The following is a 20,834-nucleotide window of genomic DNA, read 5'->3' as shown; positions in this document are numbered from 1 at the left end:
TGTGATTTAATTTTATGCATGGGTTCTTTGATCCCCTATTATAGAAAGGTCATCCAGTCACATTTGCAGAGAATCATAGTGGAGAGATGGAAAGTTCTTACTGATCAAAAGGAACTGAAGTATTAGGCAACTGGAATACCAACTGTATATGGAATTTCTTCAAGCTGTTTCTTACATCTTTGAAGAAATGTATGGACCCACCAGAACATGGACACATATCAACATCCCCCATACCTTCCTTCCTCACCCTCAGAGCCATCTCACATCTGGACTTTCAGTCTCATTCTGTTTTCCAGTTAGGTCTCAGCTTTGTTGTATGGACAGAAGCAAGAAGTATCTCACTAGAGGCTCTGTAGGTTTTCATGATTGGCACCTTTATCCCTTGTCACCAATGAGTTTTCTGTTCCATTTTTGGCTCTGTCAAATCTCTTGCTGGGCTACAAATCTGACTTAAAACAACAAAACCACATAAACTTTTGGATAACTTCCTAGTAGGTCATTCTCTAGGAGCAAAGGCCCTACACCCGCTGGAGCAACCAGAGCCTCAGTGGGTAGCTGGAAGGACTTTGTGTCACCCCGGAGGCCCCGCATCCCCAGGCAGGCAAAGGGAAGCTGGACATGCACAGTCTTAGATTGGCAAAGGTTTCAGTTCCATGTAGGACCTGCAAGATGTTGGACAGCCCATGAGCAGAAACCTCACACGCAGATCCAGCTAGAAGCTGGTGATGCCAATTTGCCGACCCCTACATCTCCGTTTAATAGGCTCATTACCTGCTCCCCTTCATCCTTCCCTGTGTATTTGTGTACTTTGGACCCTCATTCATAAACAATTTTGTCTTGCAAAGATCCCGTCCCAGCCCTGTGGCTTTCAAAGTGGCCGTGAATGAGAAAGAGACTTTGTTTTTTCCAGGAGAGGGATATTGAGAATGAGACCTCATTGATCATGGTTTTTTAATTGCTCCTTAAAGTAGTTTACAGACTCTTTCATTTTTCTTCTTTCTTTAGAGGATGAAAGTCCTGGACAGACTTATCACAGAGAGAGAAGAAACGCAATCACTATGCAGCCACAGAATGTCCAGGGGCTCAGCAAAGTCAGTGAGGAACCTTCAACATCGAGTGACGAGAGGGCCTCATTGATCAAGAAAGAGATCCATGGGTCCCTGCCACACCTGGCGGAGCCCTCTGTGCCGTACCGTGGGACAGTGTTTGCCATGGACCCCAGGAATGGTTACATGGAGCCCCACTACCGTAAGTGCCCATGCCAGTCAGCACTTGTTCAGGAGCTATGGGGAGGGCTGTGTGTGTGTGTGTGTGTGTGTGTGTGTGTGTGTGTGCGTGCTTTATGAAGTTTTGGCTTGTATAATTTATTAAAAGGTGTAATTTTCTTTTCACTTTCTCTCTTACTTTCACTACTTCCTACCCATTCTTTTTAGAGAGAGATGTTTTCTTACACCTCTAAGCAACGTCAGTCTTCAGTGGGGCGGCCTTCAGGAAAGTGGTCCATTGGTGACTAATCCACATGAGACTTTTGTTGAGAAGTAGAGCTAAAGTTACTCCATCCAAACAGATGCTGCAGGAGAAAAAAATTGTTGTTATGAAGTTATGAAAGCAGGCTACATTAAGAGAAATCCTCAACAACCGCAATTCCCATTTTTAATGATTTTTTAATTTAATGATTTTGGCTATTCCCATTTTTGATGGTTTGTGAAAACAAACCTCATTTTAAAAATCTGTGCTAAATTCCTCAATATGGAAGATTTTTCGTTATGCTGTATTTTCCTCTCTAACCAGCATGCCAGACACATCAGAAACTCCTTTCTCAGCACTAATCACGTTTAAGAAATTAACTAGGACTCTGAACTCAAGTATGGGATGGTTTTCTCCAAAGGCAGAATATAAAGAAAAATGTATAAGGGTTGAGTTTATTTCTGGCCTGTTTCTAGTTAAAAAAATACAATTTGGTTGTGGAGTAATGAAGTTCATATTGAGGTGCCAAAGCTTGCAGCTCTTGATTACAGATTTATCACCTTGCCAGGATTCAGACTGGCCATTTAACCTTCCCGGCTCCAATTCCAGATGATCCATTGAGCTCCAGTGAGGGGGACTGGTTTGTGTTTCCCCTTTTCCACATCATTCAGAAATTTTAGTGTTTTAAGGCAAAAGGTCATTAGCCAGATGACTGATTAGTGAGGACAGCTGATTAGTGCATGTTTTTTTGCTCAACAAAGTGCCCAGGATAAAAGCTAATTTCATCCCTTCATTAGTTGGCTTGCAGCAAAGGGAAATGCTCACTCCTCAGATCAAAGGGCCTCGCATAACCTTAAGTCTCAGCAACCACCACTCCCCACCCCCCACAATCAGATTATATTGTTGGAAAAGATGGAAGCTACATTATGTTTTTTTAAGTGGAGAGTGCATTTTTTAGAAAGTAGTCAGAAGCACGGAGGAGAGTTTTCTGGATTCTTCTAAGCTTTTGAAAAAGATTACAACTTCTCTGTTTCAAAAGTGGTTATCAGTCTTATTTCTGTAAATACAGAAATAAGGGGGAAGGCTATTGGGCTGGTTCCTTCCTTCATTCAGGATTTACTTAGTTTTATTTTATTCATCTTTCCTTTCAGGAATGAAGGTTTAAAATAGTCTTGGTAGGCTTTTTCTCTGGGCACATTCCCAGGTTTTCTGCATTATATTTTTATTTGTGAGTCTCTTTTAAACATCATCCACGCAGAAAATCTGAGGGACTCCTACATGCTTTCTACCTATATTTATAGACCCAGGTAGTAGACTTACTTTTTAAGAAAAATGTAGGCTAGACTCTTAGCCAAAGCTCCCTGCATTGTTTTTGTTCTTATGTGTGAACACAAACTTTTCCCATCTCATATTTATGTTTTGTTGTCTTTTCAAGATGCCCAGTAATTAGTGAGGTATTTAATTAGTCAGGACAGCTGATGAGTACTTCTTCTTTGGCTGACAGTAGTGAGCAGATAACCGTTAACTTACTCTCTGTGCCATTCAACTTGCAGCTTGTTCTTGGTTCGTTTGTTTTAACGGTTTCCCCCATTGAGTCTTCCTGTCCTTTGAGGGGCTGGGAGCTCTCTCCACCTGGGACCCTCATCCTCCCTCAGCGGTGCAAGTGGGACCCATCTCCAGGACCTCCAATTTCCTATTGACTAACGGTGGGCATGGGAGAGCTCTTAGGGGGATCCGAATTGATCGATCATCACTCTCTTTTGAGGTTACAGCATTCATAGTGGGGTATTCATTAGATTTTCCCACTGTATTGTTCAAATCAGTGTTAAAATTATGTGATAACTTATAAACTGTGTAAGCTGTCTGTAACCAAATGGCAAATGCGATTTTGACCTACCATCCCAGTGTACTCCCTAAATTGGTCATAAATTACATGATTATATAGATAATATGGACGGGAAATCCTAAAGACTGCACAGATTGGCTCAGTGCTCAGGGAATTTGGGTTCAACGTCCAGCTTTGTCACTTGCTAGCTGTGTGACCTTGACAAGTGTGCTGATCCCTCTAGGAATCCTTTCCTCGCTGTGGGATGGGGCGATAATATGACTGCCTGCTCCATGGTGTTCTTGTGGAAGTTGAGACAATGCAAATAAAGTATTAACTAAAATCTCTGGCACATGGTAAGTGCCTCAAAAGTACTAAGGTAGTTCTTCTCTGCTTTCTCTTCCTCCTTCTCCCCCTTTTTGCCTTCTCTTCTACATCCTCCTCCTCCTCCTCCTCATCAATATGTGATAAGTTGACTCTCTAAGTCATGTTTGAGAGGGTTGCACTCGTATTTGATTCAGTGTAGACTGTTTTTTTTTTTTTTTTTTTTTTTTTTTTTTTTTTTTTTTCTGCCAGACCTGGTCACCTGCTTGCCTGAGACCAGTTTCTTCTATAACACAGATTGGGAATTGAGCAAACTGCAAACCTGTAACTGTGGTGTGGTTAGAGCTGTGCACTGTGGCCTTCTGAACATAATCTTTCTCAGTCAACCTCAGTAGATAGACTATAATTTTTTTGTTAAGTAAGTGAAGAAATTGTAAAGATTTTAAACGTTTGAAAAGTGTTAACTTTTAAATTCTTAGCAGAAAGTGTTTTGTGTAACACATGCAAACTTTAATACATACAGGAACATAAAAGATACGGTATTATTGATTCATATTGAATAATTTAAAGATATCCTAAACTAAGCCTCAGCGTCATATGGGATATGATTTTACTTTTTCTTTAGAACTCTGTTGGATTACTTAATCTCCTACCAGTATCACAAGTATTTTTTAAGACACTTTATAATAAAATCTGTCTGCTCACATGGATTTAATTATCCAGGCAAAGCTAATGATTGATGTGAACTGAAGGTGATAAATTTTCCATGAATTTTTTAGTGTATGAAGAAATACCTTCTTTTGAAAATGAGACGTACAGTTTTGGTCACATTTGTTTATCTTGTGGGTATAGTTTGTCTTGGTCCTGGGCCCTGTCCACAACACAAGCGCACTGCAGACCTTCAGTAGCTCAAGTTTAGAGACATCTTTTTAGGCCATTCCCCTTGCCCTTGAGTTATTTGCTAGCTCTGCTGAGCCGGTCAAAAGAAAAGACTCCTCTAATCCAGTGGGTTGGCCATGTGAACACTCACAGCAATTCCTTCATTTCTCTGTGGTTGGAAATTGTAGACTTTCCAAGATGCCTAATTTGTGTTTCTATATATATGAACTTTGTGTTTCTAAAGTGTGGGCAGGCTTCCTGTAAGACCGGAAAAGGGAAAACCGTTTTTGTTTTTTTTTTTCTCCCCCTTCAGAAGGACATCTGTAAAATTTTTATTGCACAAGATTTTATTATATTTGGGAATGCAATGTTGCATCTTCAGAAATTGTAGTTAGGCAAAAATCAAAGTATTTTAGGTTTTGTGGCTTAAAAAAAAAAAAGAAAAAAGAAAGCTCAGGGACAGCAGGCACTTCAGACATTCACAGCATATGTTTAGAATAAAATCCTCCCCAGGGGATAGGGGTTTTTGCTCATGAAGAGTCACAGTGGATGGGCTGTATATCAAGGCGCGAAAGTAGACGTTTTAGATGCATGGCTCAGGCATGGCATGGTGCTGACAGGCTCTCGGTTACAGGATCACTAGCGCTTTATAGTTTGGGGGAGCATGGGAGGGGTTAGATTGAAGGACCTGATCTTCTTGTATCAGAGTCACGGTAAGAAGCCCCATCCTCTGCCCAAATATTCCTTAGCAATTTTCTTCTGCCCATGCTCTGTGTGTAGCCAGGTATTTCAAACCACCATCTCTCCTTGCTTTCATTGACTGCCATGCGTTTATCTTCTATAAACTTTCAAAGGCAGGTGACATAATAGTTAAAGCATTCCTGTACCCTGGCCGACACTTAACTTGTATTCACTTCCCTCTTACAGAAAACATGTGTTGCATTGTCTTTTGTCTTACTGTGAAGTCTTTAAACTATTCCTGCAGGGATCTTTGTGCAAAGTTCCTCGGATTCACTAGTCATGTCATATTATAGGGTCTCTGCTGGTTTTGGTAAAGGGGGCAGAAAGATGCCTCCTTTTTAAAAAATTTCAGGTCTCCTTTACAGTTTTATAGTTGTGGAAGGCTGCTTTTCTTCTGCCCCCAACTGCTCCTAAGCAGTAATTCTTCGTGGAAAATATGATTCATTCTTCCATGCAAATGCTTTGATTGAAAACATACCACTGGTATTCTTCCTATGTTCCCCAGCTCAGATGACAGAACTATTGGTTGCTAATTAGCAAAACCTGAGGAATTAGCTTAAAGAAAAAAACCCTGAATTTTTAATTGGCTTGCATTTATTTTCTGTGGAAGGCTGTTGTGCTAAGCCCACTTGCATTCTTGTGTGCTAAAAAACTGCATAGATTTTTTTTCTACCTGTCTGTCTTTATATTAGGTGACTTTCCACATCCCTTTAGAAATACATCTTCTGAGTGAATGGAAGAGAGGATGTATATTTTACATATTTAATAGGTACACCTGCTCCTACTTCTCTCTCTTACTATCCAAGTGTCATCTCGAGACTGTGAGAGACAAAAATGCCTACAAGGCACAAATGAACAGTTTTGTCTTGACCAAACTGTAAAGGCAGTGACAGTTCCCTTAGCTCTTAGTTCTCTTCTCATCCAGACTGTCTTTTACCTCTTTGGAGAACAGTTGATGAGCCAATCAGAAATGCTTTGTGTTTTTCCCCCCTTTGAAAATTAGATCGTTTAACCAGAAAGACTGATGTTGGATCACACCCTGAGGGCTTTGCTAGGTCTCATGCTTTCTCGGCTGTTAATCTTGAATTGTAGTAAGAACTGGAGTGAGGAGATCCAAACAAGTCCATGGACCTTTGCAAAACTGTTATTTGTGAGCTTAAGAATAGCTCCCTGCTTATTCTTGTCTTTCTCTTAGAAATTCAATAGAACGACCTGGCCTTCTTTTAGTAATCCAGAGGTAATGTTTTAAGACTAGAAACAGTGAGCCACTTCCATAGACTTTTAAAGAGCTGCATTGCAAGACAACTTCGAGCAAAGCAATAGAGATTTAGGAATAATTCTTAGTGTTCCAGATTTGAACTGTTGCCAGTGAATCTTGACTACTCTTGTGCCTGATGCGACCGTGAGTCTGTGTATCTCAGTCTTAGGAGATAGCGAATGAAACTGGGAACAACAGTGAGAAAAGTCCTGTAGCATTTGGAAAAATTTGATAACAATTTTATTCATCAGTTTTCAGGATAAATTTATTAAAGGAGACTGGGAGAAGCTTGAAGACCACCCAGGCCAGGAAGAGAAAGAAAAGACCAAGAGAGACCACATTTTCTAGAGAAAATCACTTAGCCCCTTGGTGTACTGGTCCAGTCCTCTCTTCCCCTGCCGCCCGGCACTGTTCTCTTCTACAGCCGACTCAGCTTCCATTGGCCGCTGCTCTGGTGCTAGCCCTGCCCTTGTTGCCCTACTTGTATAGTTGTTTCTCCTGGACCAGTTACTTGCTTTCTCTTTGCCTTCAAATCCTGCTTATGTTTGAAGGCCTATCTAACGACCCACGTCGTTGGAAAGTCTCTAAGAGCCATCTTACATGGATATTTTCCTACCCTGGACACTTGAGTAGTCATGTCATTCTCACCTTTAAACACATCACAGCTACTTCCTTGTGTTGCCCCTACCCGGCGGCCTGACCTCCTTTGGAATAATGTGATTAGTCCAAGGCAGTATTATCTTCTGTGGATACCAAAACTCATAGGGTAGGACTTGGGGACTCATGTGTGCCGCCATAGGGCAGAGAAGTTGGGAGCTGCTCGGATGCTTATCACAGTCACCATGGAGGTGGAATTCCAGGTGACCCATGCTCACAGCCTTCCCATCAGAGTGACTTCTTGACCATGTGAAGAGACATTGTCGTTTCTGCTTCCCTTTTACAATTTAGTTATTGTATACAACCTCTAATCCAAACTTAGCCACCTCATCCTTCCTGAGAGCATGCGATGTACAAAGTATTTCTGGTACATTTGTACATCTGTACATTTGTAAAATCTGCATTTTTAATTTTTTATTTTTGAGACAGAGTCTCACTCTGTCACCCAGGCTGGAGTGCAGTGGCGCGATCTTGGCTCACCGCAACCTCCGCCTCCCAGGTTCAACCTATTCTCCTGCCTCCACCTCCCGAGTAGCTGGGATTACAGACATGCGCCACCTCGCCTGGCTAATTTTTGTATTTTTAGTAGAGATGGGGTTTCGCCATGTTGGCCAGGCTGGTCTTGAACTCCTGACCTCAGGTGATCCGCCCGCCTCAGCCTTCCAAAGTGCTGGGATTACAGGTGTGAGCCACTGCGCCAGCATAAGAGAGGGACTTTGATTCTTTGGAATAAGCTGGCAGTTCATTCATAGACTTGGATGGGGACCCTAATCTTAGATACTATGCGATTAACACAGGAGAGCTGCCTCTCTTCCATGACACCCATCTGACATCGAACAAGTAGGTATTCTCCCTGTAGTTAAGGTGAGCATGATGTTTGTTTGCCTTTTTCCAAATTTCAGTGATGTATTTGTCTTCAACAGCCTCTAGTCAATTCATATTTTGGTAACATCTTCCCAACTTAGCATCCAACCATGCGTCTGATCCATGTTAATGGGAGGTCCCATGTGCAACTCAGTTCAGGATCATGAATCCAGTTGCTTAAAGATTCCATATAATTATTTTTCTGATTTGGCACCTACCCAAATGGCACTTTTTTAGTTGTTGCCTATGATTTCTTTCCCTCCGTCCTTTCCCTCCCTTTTTCCTTCCTTCCTTCCTTCCCTTCTAGAGTAAAAACATGAGAAATAGCAACTCTTGCCATTTCACAGCCATCTGCTAACAGCTTTCCCTCCCGCTTTCTTAATAGAGGCAGCATTATCCTCGGCCCTCCTCCTTTTTCTTGTATAATTAAAGAATGTTACCTTTGATGTCTCTTGAAGCTGCAATCTCCCATCCTGCCTTAGCTTTCTTGATCTCATACCTATAAATTTGTGCGTTATCTTCATAGTTCTTAGGGAAAGGGCTTGATTTTCCTCTGTGTGCTGTTCACAGTTTGGGTTAATTTAGAGTAACCGATCTGGCATTTTATTGCTCTCTTTTCCCTGTCTTCTGATATAGCTTGGATTCTTGTTGTACTCTTTGAAAAGGATCCAACTTCCTCAGTTCTCTAAGCTATGAAATTTGGGTCTCTCCTAAAATGAATGTTCTCATCCTCCCAATGTCTTCACTTCTTTCGAGGGGGGCCAGGCTTTTCATTAACCTCAGTTTTCAATGAGTTTCTTCTTAGAATAAAATAAAGCAAGATTCCATTTGATTCCTTTAACTGTTTATTTTTGTGTTCATTCTGTCAGTCATGTGTTAATTGAGCATCTGCTTATTGAGTGTTGCATAAGTGCTAAACAGTGCAACAGTGCATAAGTGCTAAATGAGCAAGTGCCTGCTTCTGTGAAACTTGACGCCATCAAAAAGTCAATACAAGGGAGCTGTCAGAGGAGAGAGTGAAGAGTCCTTTGGGAGCAGGTGAAGGACTTGCCCAGCCTTGGCAGTCCAGAAGGCCTCCTGGAGGAGGTGACATCTGAAAGAGGTGAGGAAAGAGTAATCTAGGCAAAAAGGAGCATTTGTCAAGGCCTGGAGGCCAAAGGAAGACCTGACACCTGCAAGGACTTGAGAAAAATCTTTGCATGGTTGGAGGGTGAATTTCAGGAGGGGAGTGGTGAAGACAGGGCTCAAGAGGTGCAGGCCAGCAGGCTTCTGCGAGGAGCTGTTTGTTTCTCTCCTGCAAGAGTCTGGGGTGATTACTAAGACTTGTTCCATGGCCCTTTGTATATTTAGACAGATCTTTGGGTTCTCCATCACTTACCCAGAATTTCTCCATCGCAGAGTTGAATTCACCCCTGCTTTCAGTTTGACAGCATGCGACTCCGTGACAGGGCTCCCCTCCCAGGCATCTCTGGCTGGGCTGCTGTCTCATTTGGTCTTCAAGGATGTGCTGCTGCATCCCTTTGTGTAGCAGGTCATATATATATATATATTTTTGAGACAGAGTTTCGCTCTTGTTGCCCAGGCTGGAGTGCAATGGTGCGATCTCGGCTCACCGCAACCTCTGCTTCAAGCGATTCTGTTCAAGCGATTCTCTTGCCTCAGCCTCCTGAGTAGCTGGGATTACAGGCATGCGCCACTATGCCCGGCTAATTTTGTATTTTTAGTAGAGAGGGAGTTTCATCATGTTGTCCAGGCTGGTCTTGAACTCCTGACCTCAAGTAATCTGCCTGCCTTGGCCTCCCAAAGTGCTGGGATTACAGGCGTGAGCCACCTCGCCTGGCCAGCAGGTCATATTTTTTTCTTCAAGACAACAAAATTTATTTTTACTTGTTCTCAACTGCTGAGCTGTTCTGTAATAGGTAACCCTAGCCACCACAATATCTTGATCACAAACTGCAAATAAAAAACATAGGAAATAACTGTGGCTTCATTCCTAAAGAATTAATAGTGTTCTGTATCAAGGCATGTTTTAATTTCCACTTACAGTGTTCAAAATGAAAAAAAAAAAAAGCATTGAGTTTTATTTTATTAGAAGACTCCCAAATGCCCTCACATCAGTCAAGCTAGAGAAATTGTGCAGGGGGCCACGGTGAGGTTGGAGATAGGGCCCGGAAATAACCAAGTGAAATTCAGCTGGGAAATTCAGTAGCTAACACCACCAGGGGAGCATGAGAACAAAGACTGGCATTAGTGGAATGAGCCTGCAATCCAGCCAGGACTGAAAGAGTCTCAGGGGAGAGGGTGGGACCCTGGAGGAGACTTGTGCCTGCTCCCTAGGGAGCCGGGGCCTAATCAGTGGACATTGTGAGGATCAGAGGGAGCCCACTCTAGGAAGCGGGGTGTTTACCTCGTCCACTGGGGGTACCCAGATCTGCATCCTGATTGTGCTCCTATCTTGTGAGTGGAGTAAAAGGAGGTGCCTGTTTCCTAGGTAATTTAGAGAAGAGCAGAGAAGTGCAGGTGGGGGATGCGGAGAAACAAACGCCAGCTCTTTTTTTGGTTTACTTTCATAGAATAAGCCTGTTCTGAAATGGGGCAAAATTTCACTTTTCCTTTCCCTTCCCCTATCCCTGTGTCTCCTCTTTGTAAGAAATTTATTCCCTCCTCCCCCCGGGGTGAAGGGAAACTAACACACAATGGTAGCTTTCCTGTGACCTCGCTTCCTGCCAGAGGATCTGTGATCCACTCCAACTTGGTGTCTGTGATCCCAGCTTGGCTCAGTGAACCTGACCAAGTGGGTTGACCTTTTGATCAAATGTGCAGTTTGCCTCTCATATATAGGTCTGTGAGATGCATTTTTATGTAGCCTCTATCTTTTACCATGAATGATGTTTTAAATGTAGTATGTGTTTATCACATTGCCACGATCGATGATATGGGAGATAGTGAACAATTGGAGACACCTGAGTGCCTCTAGGGGCCTCAGCCCTTCTGATAACACTGCTGACGTGACCTGCCTCGAGTGTCACTCCATTGAGTACATAATGCATGATTTATTTTCATTTAAAAACTTTGTGCATTTTTTTGAGAGCGTGCTGTGAGTCAGACACTATTCTAGGTCCTGAGGGGTCAGCGTTTGCCAAAACAAATCAGGTTCTTGTTCTCAAAGCCGGCATACCAGCCAGAAGAGACACACAACAAACACCTAGGCAGAGCCTTAACAAGAAAATGCAGGTTGAGAACCCCTTATCTGAAATGCTTAGGACCAGAAGTGTTTTAGAATTCAGATTCTGAATATTTGCATATATAGAATGAGATGTCTTGGAGATGGAACCCAAGTCTACACACACAATTCATTTATGTTTTATATATACCTTTTCCACACAGTCTTAAGGTGATTTTATGCAGTATTTTAAAACACTTCTATGCATGAACAGTTTTAGCTGCATTTTCTTTTTCTTTGAGGCGGAGTCTCGCTCAGTCGCCCAGGCTGGAGTGCAGTGTCGCGATCTCGGCTCACTGCAAGCTCCGCCTCCCGGGTTCACGCCATTCTCCTGCCTCAGCCTCCCGAGTAGCTGCGACTATACGCGCCCGCCACCATGCCTAGCTAATTTTTTGCATTTTTAGTAGAGACGGGGTTTCACCGTGTTAGCCAGGATGGTGTCGATCTCCTGACCTCGTGATCCGCCCGCCTCAGCCTCCCAAAGTGCTGGGATTACAGGCGTGAGCCACCGCGCCCGGCTTAGCTGCATTTTGACTATGACCCATCACATGAGGTCGGTCAAGTGTGGAATTTTTCACTTGTGGCATCATCTTGGCTCTCAGCGTTTTTGGATTTTTGGAGCATTTCAGATTTTTGGATTAGAGATACTCAACCTATAGCTGGTGGTGCTCTGAGCATAATAAACCAGGTGATGTGCTAGAGAGAGCCTTGGGTAGGGTTGTTGTTCCTTAGGTCAGGTGGGTGGGGCAGGGAAAACCTTGCTCAGGAGGTGTCTTTGCAGCCAGAATAACTGAATTAAAAAAAGAAGCTGCCCTGGGAGATCTGAGAGAGAGCATTCTACTGAAAGGTTTGCTGTGAAAAAGTATCAGGAGCAGAGAGCATGCCAGCATGGTCATTGGCCAGGGGGTGGGACAGTTGGGGGAGATGAGATTAAGGGACCTGGTGGGCCAACAAAAAGCCAGTGGAAGAAGTGTTGTGATTTGATTTTTGTTTTAGGACTGTCACTCTGGCTGGTGTGCAGTGACTCTTGTGAAGGTGTGGAATGTGGAATCAGGGAGGTGACTTAGCAGGCTGCTGTTGCAGTGACCCCGGTGGGAAATGATCCCTGCTGAAATGATAGCCAGTAGAAATTGAGCTCTCTGTCTGCACCACAGTGTTATGCCATGGACTTTGCTCTTGAAGTCACTAAATCCCTACAAAACAACCTTATGAGCAGTTGTCATGACTTTCCCCTTTGACATATGAGGAAACTGAGGCCCAGTAAACCTAAGTAAGTTGTCTATTTTTACATGGTTCGGAAGTGAGTGAACCGAGGTTTGAACCTGGTTTGTTGGCTGCAGAGCTCAGATTCTTCACCCATGTCCCATAATGGATGAGATTTCAAAATGATAGTCCAGACCAGTGCAAGAGCCTGGCTAGGTTGGCAGTGGTTTGGGATCAGCCCAGTTGGGGAGTGCTTGGAAACGATGTCCTGGAACCCAGGTGATGGCATTGCCAGTTTTGATGGGCAAGGGCTTGGAGTACAAGTGTGTAGAATCAGGGAAGGCATGCCGACTGCCACTTCAGTTTCCAGGCTTTGTTCTGATGCATCCAGTGTCAGAGAGGCAGGAACTGGTCCTTGCTACCTCTGCCCTGCCTGTGCTCCAGGTGTTGTGTTGTAGGGGAGAATGAGACGTTTCTTCTTGTTTTGTTAACTGATATTTTGCAAAGAACTTAACATTATCTTACCTAGAAGTTTAAATGGGGAAACCTGTGGTCCTCTCTGTGCCCCCATGTTCTGGAGAATGTGAGAGTTGGGACACAGTAGTAATCACCACCACAGGCCATATGTGAGATATTTCCCATGTGCCAAGCACTGGGCTGAGGACCTCATTACATGATCTCCTTTAGTTTTCACACAAACTCATTCAGCACTTGAATTGTAATTATGGAAATTATATAGCCTGCTCATGGTGCTGGTTTGAGTCTGGACTCCAGACCTCGGTTTTGGGACCGAGAAAGGGAGGCCCTACGTGCATTCCTTTTCTAGCTGTCTTTTAAAACGTTGTCCTTCTTACCATGTTCCAGTTGCCCCCACATCTGCTTCTTTTGATGGTGCAGTGGCTTTTGGAACATGGGCTGTCTCTTTGGATCAAAGATCTCAATTCATTACGTGAAATCTCAGTTCTCAAGAACAGCTTGTATAATAACCGGAGCTTTCACATGTCAACAGATAATACAAGAGAATATCTGACCCTACCTAGGCATTTTTGGGGACCAGCTCTACCAGCCATACGGAGTCCACTGTAAGATCCTTAACTGTCTCTATATGTGGCTCTGCAAAGGGCAGCAAACCACCCTGCCCCACCCAGGGAAGGAGGTGGTGGGAAGAGTGTCCCCTTTGTTTATAAATATACTTCATGTTTTCGTGTGGCAGGGGGAGAGAGAGAAAAAAAGTAAAAGAGAGAGAGAAAACACCTTTTTTTGCACAAAGGCATCTCGGTATCCAACAGTCCCACTAATATGGACAGTTCATGTCTCCTGACTTTGGTGTCTCAGATAAACTAAAAGAATCTTAAGCATGACGAAGAGGTTGGAGGAATGATTTATGAGAAAAGATGAAAAGGACTGAGTATAGATAGCAGGGCCCGTGCAGGCTAAAGACAGACATGGAAATTCTCAACCAATAACTTAAAGAAATACATGCTAAGGAAGGCCGCTACTGACACAGAGAGCTCTGAATAGAAAATCTGTGAAAACAGCAAGGAGAAGACCACTGGGATCCCTTCCTGTCTCTGAGACCTGCAAGTAGGACTGATACTTGCTTTAAAGACAAATATGAGATATCTGCCTGGATTTTTATAAAGTAATGTTTCAGGAGACTTGATTTGACCTGAGATATATCTGTTCTGTGTAATAAAGATACATATTGTGACAGTGCTGTCTTGCTACATGAGGAAAGTAAGAAAAGGCAACACTGAGACTTTTAAGAGTGACTATAATCCTCTGAGATATGGCTAGCTAGAGTAGTCTAAAGATCATGAAAAATTGTTACAAGACTTTTAGAGAAGACAGAGGGATGAATTTTTAGATTTTTAAAAAATTGGTTCCCAAACATTAATTGAGCTCCACACACAGTAGAATAAAAGGTATGACCTTAGTGCTCTAGATTTTATAATTTGGGGAAAGAAAATAAGAAACAGCACATGAAACAATTAAGTTGCATATCAACAAGTGTAAAATAGCAAGATGAAAGGCAGGACCTAGATCTGGTGACGGTGATCTGAGATTCCAAGGGGGTTTTTACAATAGAGCTTTCACTCCATGGCAAATTTAAATCCAGTATGAAATTCTGCTAATTAACATTTCCCTTCTTCCTTCCAAATATCAAATTTATGGACTCTGAAATTCACATAACACATATGCCGATGCTGCGTTTTCTTTCTGCTTGATCCGTTCCAGCTGTTATTAAGTTTAATGCCTGACTTTCATTAATTTATGAGGAGTTGTGAACTGCAATATGAAATGCTCCTCTGAATTTCAGAGTTTTGTTCGGGGGAAAATTTCACGTGAGCTCATCCTGACCCTTGCTAATATTTCAGCCAAGCACATAGTTTATTGTCTAATGACCTTTCAGGGCCCTTCAGTGATGTTGGCACACGCTGTCATATTCTGAGGGTGGTGCACGGCTAGTCTTTGTCAGTGTTGATTTCATTCTGCCTCATACCTGATTTATCAAACCTGAGAGCCCATAGCATGCCTAATTTAGCATATAGTTCCTGTCTCCAAAATCTAATAAGCTCATAAGTAATAAATTTTCTGGGTTTTTGTGGACTTGTGCTCTGATCTAGGGTAGTTAAAAGTTGCATTTGGCATGTTTTGTTTACCATAGCGGCTACGGAAAATGCCCTTTTCCTTTCCTGTATGTCTTCTCATGGTTTATGTCTTCTCATGGTTTATGGTAACAAGGAACTGATTCTAGGACATGAATTGTTCAGTTTTTGGTCATTAGCACTAGATGTTTCCCATACATGAGTCCTTCTCATGCATAGTTATTTGAAGTTAATATTTCATGTTGGTGGCCATGTGTTCTTATATCTGGGAGCACAGTCGTCAGGCTGCTGGACTGTGTGTGAAATAGCCTACTAGAGATGTTATCCCTGGGACTACCTACCCCAGTGCTATGACGAAAGAGTTTTGAGACCCACCTTAGAGTTTCTTTTTGGAAATGTATGCCAATAGATTTTTTTTTTTTTTTTTTTTTTTGAGACTGAGTCTCGCTCTGTTGCCCAGGCTGGAGTGCAGTGGCACAATCAACCTCCACCTCCCAAGTTCAACCAATTCTTCTGCCTCAGCCTCCCAAGTAGATGAGATTACAGGCACGCTTCACCACACCCGGCTAATTTTTGTATTTATGGTAGATACAGCGTTTCACTGTATTGTTCAGGCTGGTCTCGAACTCCTGACCTCAGGTGATCTGCCCGCCTGGGCCTCCCAAAGTGCTGGGATTATAGTCAGGAGCCACCGCGCCCAGCTAGGATGTTCTTAATTTTTTTTTTTTTTTCCTTTTGGTAACGGTGCAGCCTTGTTCCTTTGATGCCACACTCCTGCTATTAATCTTCAGATTTTCTGAAGTGTCTCTTTCATAATGAGCCACCATGTGAGCAAGACTCTAAGGCATAGTTTTTTCTTTTTCTTTTTTCTGCTGCTTTCTATTCAGAGTATTAAGATTCTAATTAGAAATTCTGTTATACAGAGCTTGATAGGAAAGCTGTGATTGGCCCCTCTCCTGAGAAGAGTCAGGATCCAGTGGGGTGACGATGTAGTGTCAGCCCTTCTGTCCTGTGAATTTCCTGATCTCAGTGTGTGGAGGGAACTCAGTGCAATTAGGAGTGAGGTCTGGATTCTGACTGGCTGAGAAGCTCCGCAGGCTGCACTGTCTGGGTTTTGGAAGTAAATGAACTTGGAGGCATCGGCAACACCAATGCTTGAGTGTGTTCTATCATTGACTTGTCCTCATTTAGCTAATGATATCTGAGAACAAGGTAAAATACCAATTTATTTCAGAGTTCCTTGCTTCATTTGAATGCCAACCGAGTTTTGCCAAGAGCCAAAGTAGAAACAGAGTTGTTCTAAGGAGTCATAAGTTTGTTTTCACTTAAGTAAGCTGATGGTATGAGAGAATGTTTTTGTGTAAGGTTTACTTTTATTAAACAAATTCCGTTCTTCAAAGTTAATTTCTAAAAAAGCATTTCTTTTAGGAATTCATATGAAAGGTCTTTTGGTGTTCTGAAATTGTAGGAGAGGGTTTTGGTGTAGAGGATTGTGGTGTTAGTAACAATGGCATATGGTGATGTGCAAAGATTTGCAGCAAATGATTATTGATAGGGTGGTAGGTGAAGATCGTGTTTTTTAGAGCTCATTTTATGTTTAAATGCCTTTAGGGTCTTTTTTCCAGTCTCAGTTTAATGTTTCGTAAGATGATGCTCTGCTAAATGCTGTACAAAATCAACCTGCTCATGTTGGCTCATTTCTGATCAGTGGTGTCAGATTTGGTTGAACAATTGGGGCTAATTTTCTAAGGATCCCAGAATTGAATGAAACTTATAAGACTGTAAGCCTGTAATTCACTGAGAAGTTATAAAGAGATGTTACTAGAATTCTTCCTCAGAGTAATATTCCAAAATTGGAATGCCGAGCCAGGTAGAAGCAAAGTTCTCTCCTTGAAATGGATTTGAAAAAGCCAAACTTTTTTTTCTATATGCCATGACTATTTGATTATTGCAATATTAGTTTGTTGTTTTTCTAGGAAAGATTCAGCAAGAAAGAAACCTTGAAGCTCTCTTTATAATTTAACATTTTTTACCATGTTTTCTGACAGTTGTCAGGTACAAGTTAACACATGCTCATTTTAATAAATGAAGCCCTGAAGACCATGGAATGGAAGGCCACAGTGGTCCATCCTTCCTTCTCCAACCCTAATCCCAGGGGCAGTTGTCACTGTTTCTGTTTTCGTTCTTTTGGTAAACAATCATTACAACTCCAGAACGTGCTTATATTTTTATATCCTGACATATCAACTCTAGATATTTCTTATGCAATATATTGACTTTGCAATAAGAAAGTTAATCTTTAATTTTTAATACTGTGCCCTCTTCTTTCAATGTTGATATTATATTATTACTTGTCTATTGGGTACTTGTATAACTTTAAAGAGTGTTGTAAGCTTCTCTTTGGTTTCCTCATCAGCTTTTCATAGCAAAACGAGTAGGAAGTTAGGTCCCCTCTGCCATCCACATCCCATCTTCTAGAGCCCAGCTTTTCTATAATAGTATCAAGGTTGTTAATATGTTTGTAGGGGTCTTACTATCATAACCACATCTGCTATGTTTTTGTCCATAGATTAGTTTTTAAAGTTGAAGACCTAGAAAGCATCTACAGCATTAAGGTTGTGGAAATTCTCTGTGTTGAACCAGTAGAATGTTAAGATCATACCTAACCTTCTCTGTTAGCCCAGTGTTCTAAATTCTTGAATCACCCAACGACGATGCGTCTAGCATTAAGAACAAGTGCTTTATCTACACTTACTCTTTAATTGCTTTCCTACCTATCATACTGCTTTTTGGTAGTTGATTTAGTTTTTTCCCTATTATCTGTCTTTACAATAGTCTTACATTCCCTCACTCCCCAACCTCCCAATATCCTCCCATATCTTTTGCACTTACATTCCCTCACTCCCCAACCTCCCATATCTTTTGCACTTAAAGGAAAGCCCACTTCTTTCCTGGCCACTTCATTCTCCTTAGAAATCTGAGCCAGGAATCTCCAGACATCCCTTTGTGATCTTCTGGATTAGAACCACTGTTTCCTAGGTCTTACGACTTCAACTTTGCCATTCCTAATTTATTCCTTTATTTTATTGGAATACATCAAGTACCTTCCCAACAACAGTGGAGGCAGAATTTCTGAGTCTTTGCATCTGTGAAATTCTCTTTAGTCTGCCCTTGCTCTTTCCTGATGGTATAGTTAGAATTCTAACTTTAAGATCCTTTAAGGCATCACTACATTTTCTATTACCATCCAAAGTTGCAGATGAGAAGTCTGATGTCTCTTTGATTTGTATTCCTTTGTAGATGGCTTATTTTTTTCCTTCCAGGAAAACTTTTGGTATCTTTTTATCCTTAGTGGTTTGAAAGTATGTACCTAGATGTAAGTGTTTTAATTTAATTTTTATTTTTCTTAATTCTGCCCATCCCTTTGTGGACCATTTGAATCTGAAGATGCATTCTTTATCACTATGGATGATTTCTATTATGTCTTTAATAATTTTATCTGCTGTGTTTTCTCTGTTCTTTCTTCCCAAGATTCTGCATAGTTGACTGTTAGACCTCCTAGGTTACTTCTGTGTGTCTCTTTTCTTTACTCTGATATCCTCTATGTCTTTGCTTTTGGTTCTGGAAAATTTCCTTAACTTCATTTTTCATTGCTCTACATGATATTTAACTTTTTGCAGTCATAATCTTAATTTCTAAGAACTTTAAAAAATCTTTTATTGAAACTTCTTCTTAACATCTTGCTCTTGCCTTTTGTATTTAATGCTTTCTAAAACCTTCTAAATGTTTCTTCCAAGGTTAGTTTTTCTTGTTGATATTGGTCATCCTCATTCCTGTCCTTTTGTCTGCTCATAAGCCTAGTGATCCTTGGGTGTCATTCCCCAAAACCATGGAGAAGGATGGCTGGCCTAGCGTTGTTCTGCTTGGCATATGGAAACTTGGATGGATGGATGGATGGATGGATGGATGGATGGATGGATGGTTGGATGGACGGATGGATGGAGCACCCGGACCACATGTATCAGTTGGCAAGATTTCCTTTAGGGAAATAGGGTGGAGCTTCTCCACATGCCAGAATGAAGAGGCTTGATTCTGGGGAGCTGTAAGAACCAGTTTGGCTTGGGTACCAATAAGGGTGTCAAACCAACTTGCTGGGACCAACGCTAGAAGTAAGAGCTGGTATGACTCTTGTGGTGAGTGCATTTGCATGATAGACTTGGGTGGAAACAGGGCTTCAAAATCCACGCTGAAGTTTTGCTTTCCCAGGACAATTCATTCTATTTTTTGAAGGAGAATCATAACATTTTTACCTGGGGAAATGCCAGCTACCTGTGCTTGTGTGCTGTGGGCAGGAGACAGGCCATCTGACTGTCACGGGTGTGTCCTGTTAAGATCTGCCCAGCCCAGGGCTTCTTTTTTTTTTTTTTTTTTTGAGACAAGTCTCACTCTGTTGTCCAGGCTGGAGTGCAGTGGTGCGATCTCGGCTCACTGCAACCTCCGCCTCCCAGGTTCAAGCAATTCTCTGCCTCAGCCTCTTGAGTGACTGGGATTACAGGCGCCCACCACCATGCCTGGCTAATTTTTTTGTATTTTTAGTAGAGACGGGGTTTCACCATCTTGATCAGACTGGTTTTAAACTCCTGACCATGTGATCCTCCCGTCTTGGCCTCCCAAAGTGCTGGGATTACAGGTGTGAGCCACCACCCCTGGCCCCGTCCAGGGCTACTTAGGTAAACCAGCTGCCACCTGTTTCTTTGCCCTCTTAAAGAATATTTCAGGCTGCTGCTTCTCTATGTGCCATATCCACCTATAATTCCAGTCTTACCCACTTTGCATCTTGCAGAAATGGGTTGAAACTTTTTTCTTAATTTTATGTATTTCATTGACTGTGTTAAGAGTTTCAGCTATAGACCCAGACTGCCTCAGTTCAAATTCTGATTCTGCCACTTCTAACAATGTGATTATGGGCAAATTACTTAGCCTTTCTGAGCCTCCATTTTCTCTTCTATACAATGGGGCTGGGAGTAGCTCTGACCTCATAGATTCATTTTGAGGACTGAATTACTTAATATAAATAAAGCTCTTAGAAGTGCCTAGCACAGAGTAAGTGCTTGGTACATTTTATTCTTTGGTAGTGTTATTTTATCATTACTATAACACTTACTTCCATTTTTTCATTTCACAGAGGTCTTTAGAGGGACAGGCGAGAAATATGTTTGCCCAGCCTGCTATCTTGAACTGGAAATGATAGATTAAATATGTTGCATTTCTGCTACACTGCAGTAGTGTCAGTTAAACTGAGGACCCAGGCCCGCCTCTGCCACCTTCTGGCAGTGTGACCCTGAGCAAGCTCTTAGATATTGGACTGGCTTCCTCATCTCTAAAATGGGATTGGAAATGGCAGCCGCACAGGGTGATAACAGGAATTAAGTGAGATAACTTGTTAAAACCCATTGAGTTCCATTCTTACCCTCACATCTCCAATGCCTTGGTTCTCGCCCTAAAAAAAATTACTGACATACCAAGGGGGGCTCATGGGCTGTCTGACTGACTGTTTTTCCTTTTGCACATTTAAGATCTCTTCTGATGCTGCTGAATCCTTCTTTATAACTTTCTTACTTTTAGTTTTTAAGATATATTTTCTTCTCTTTATGATTTTACAAATTTGAGAAGCCTGAAAATAAATGAATTTAATTCTAAACTTCTCCCTAGATAAAAACTAGGCATGTATCATATTTTACAGAATTACTTACAAAGATTAAAGAGGCAACTTCCCAAAAACAA

The 20,834-nt window shown here is 41.9% G+C and overlaps 1 protein-coding gene across 5 annotated transcripts in view; it reads left to right on the top strand.

Annotated features, from left to right (window-relative positions):
- Nucleotides 1–20,834, top strand: part of LOC105494186 (GLI family zinc finger 3) — a 279,866-nt gene that overhangs the window by 92,149 nt on the left and 166,883 nt on the right. For all 5 annotated transcript variants that reach the window (XM_071095090.1, XM_011762381.3, XM_071095093.1 and 2 more), the window contains one exon: nucleotides 1,006–1,248. In XM_071095090.1, the coding sequence (XP_070951191.1) occupies nucleotides 1,006–1,248 (243 nt within the window). The remainder of the gene's footprint in view (nucleotides 1–1,005; nucleotides 1,249–20,834) is intronic.

Source organism: Macaca nemestrina, chromosome 4, assembly GCF_043159975.1.
Source record: "Macaca nemestrina isolate mMacNem1 chromosome 4, mMacNem.hap1, whole genome shotgun sequence".
In the NCBI taxonomy this organism is placed as follows: domain Eukaryota; kingdom Metazoa; phylum Chordata; class Mammalia; order Primates; family Cercopithecidae; genus Macaca; species Macaca nemestrina.
The sequence above is the reverse complement of the archived record's forward strand: the minus strand, read 5'-3'. Positions and strand labels throughout refer to the sequence as shown.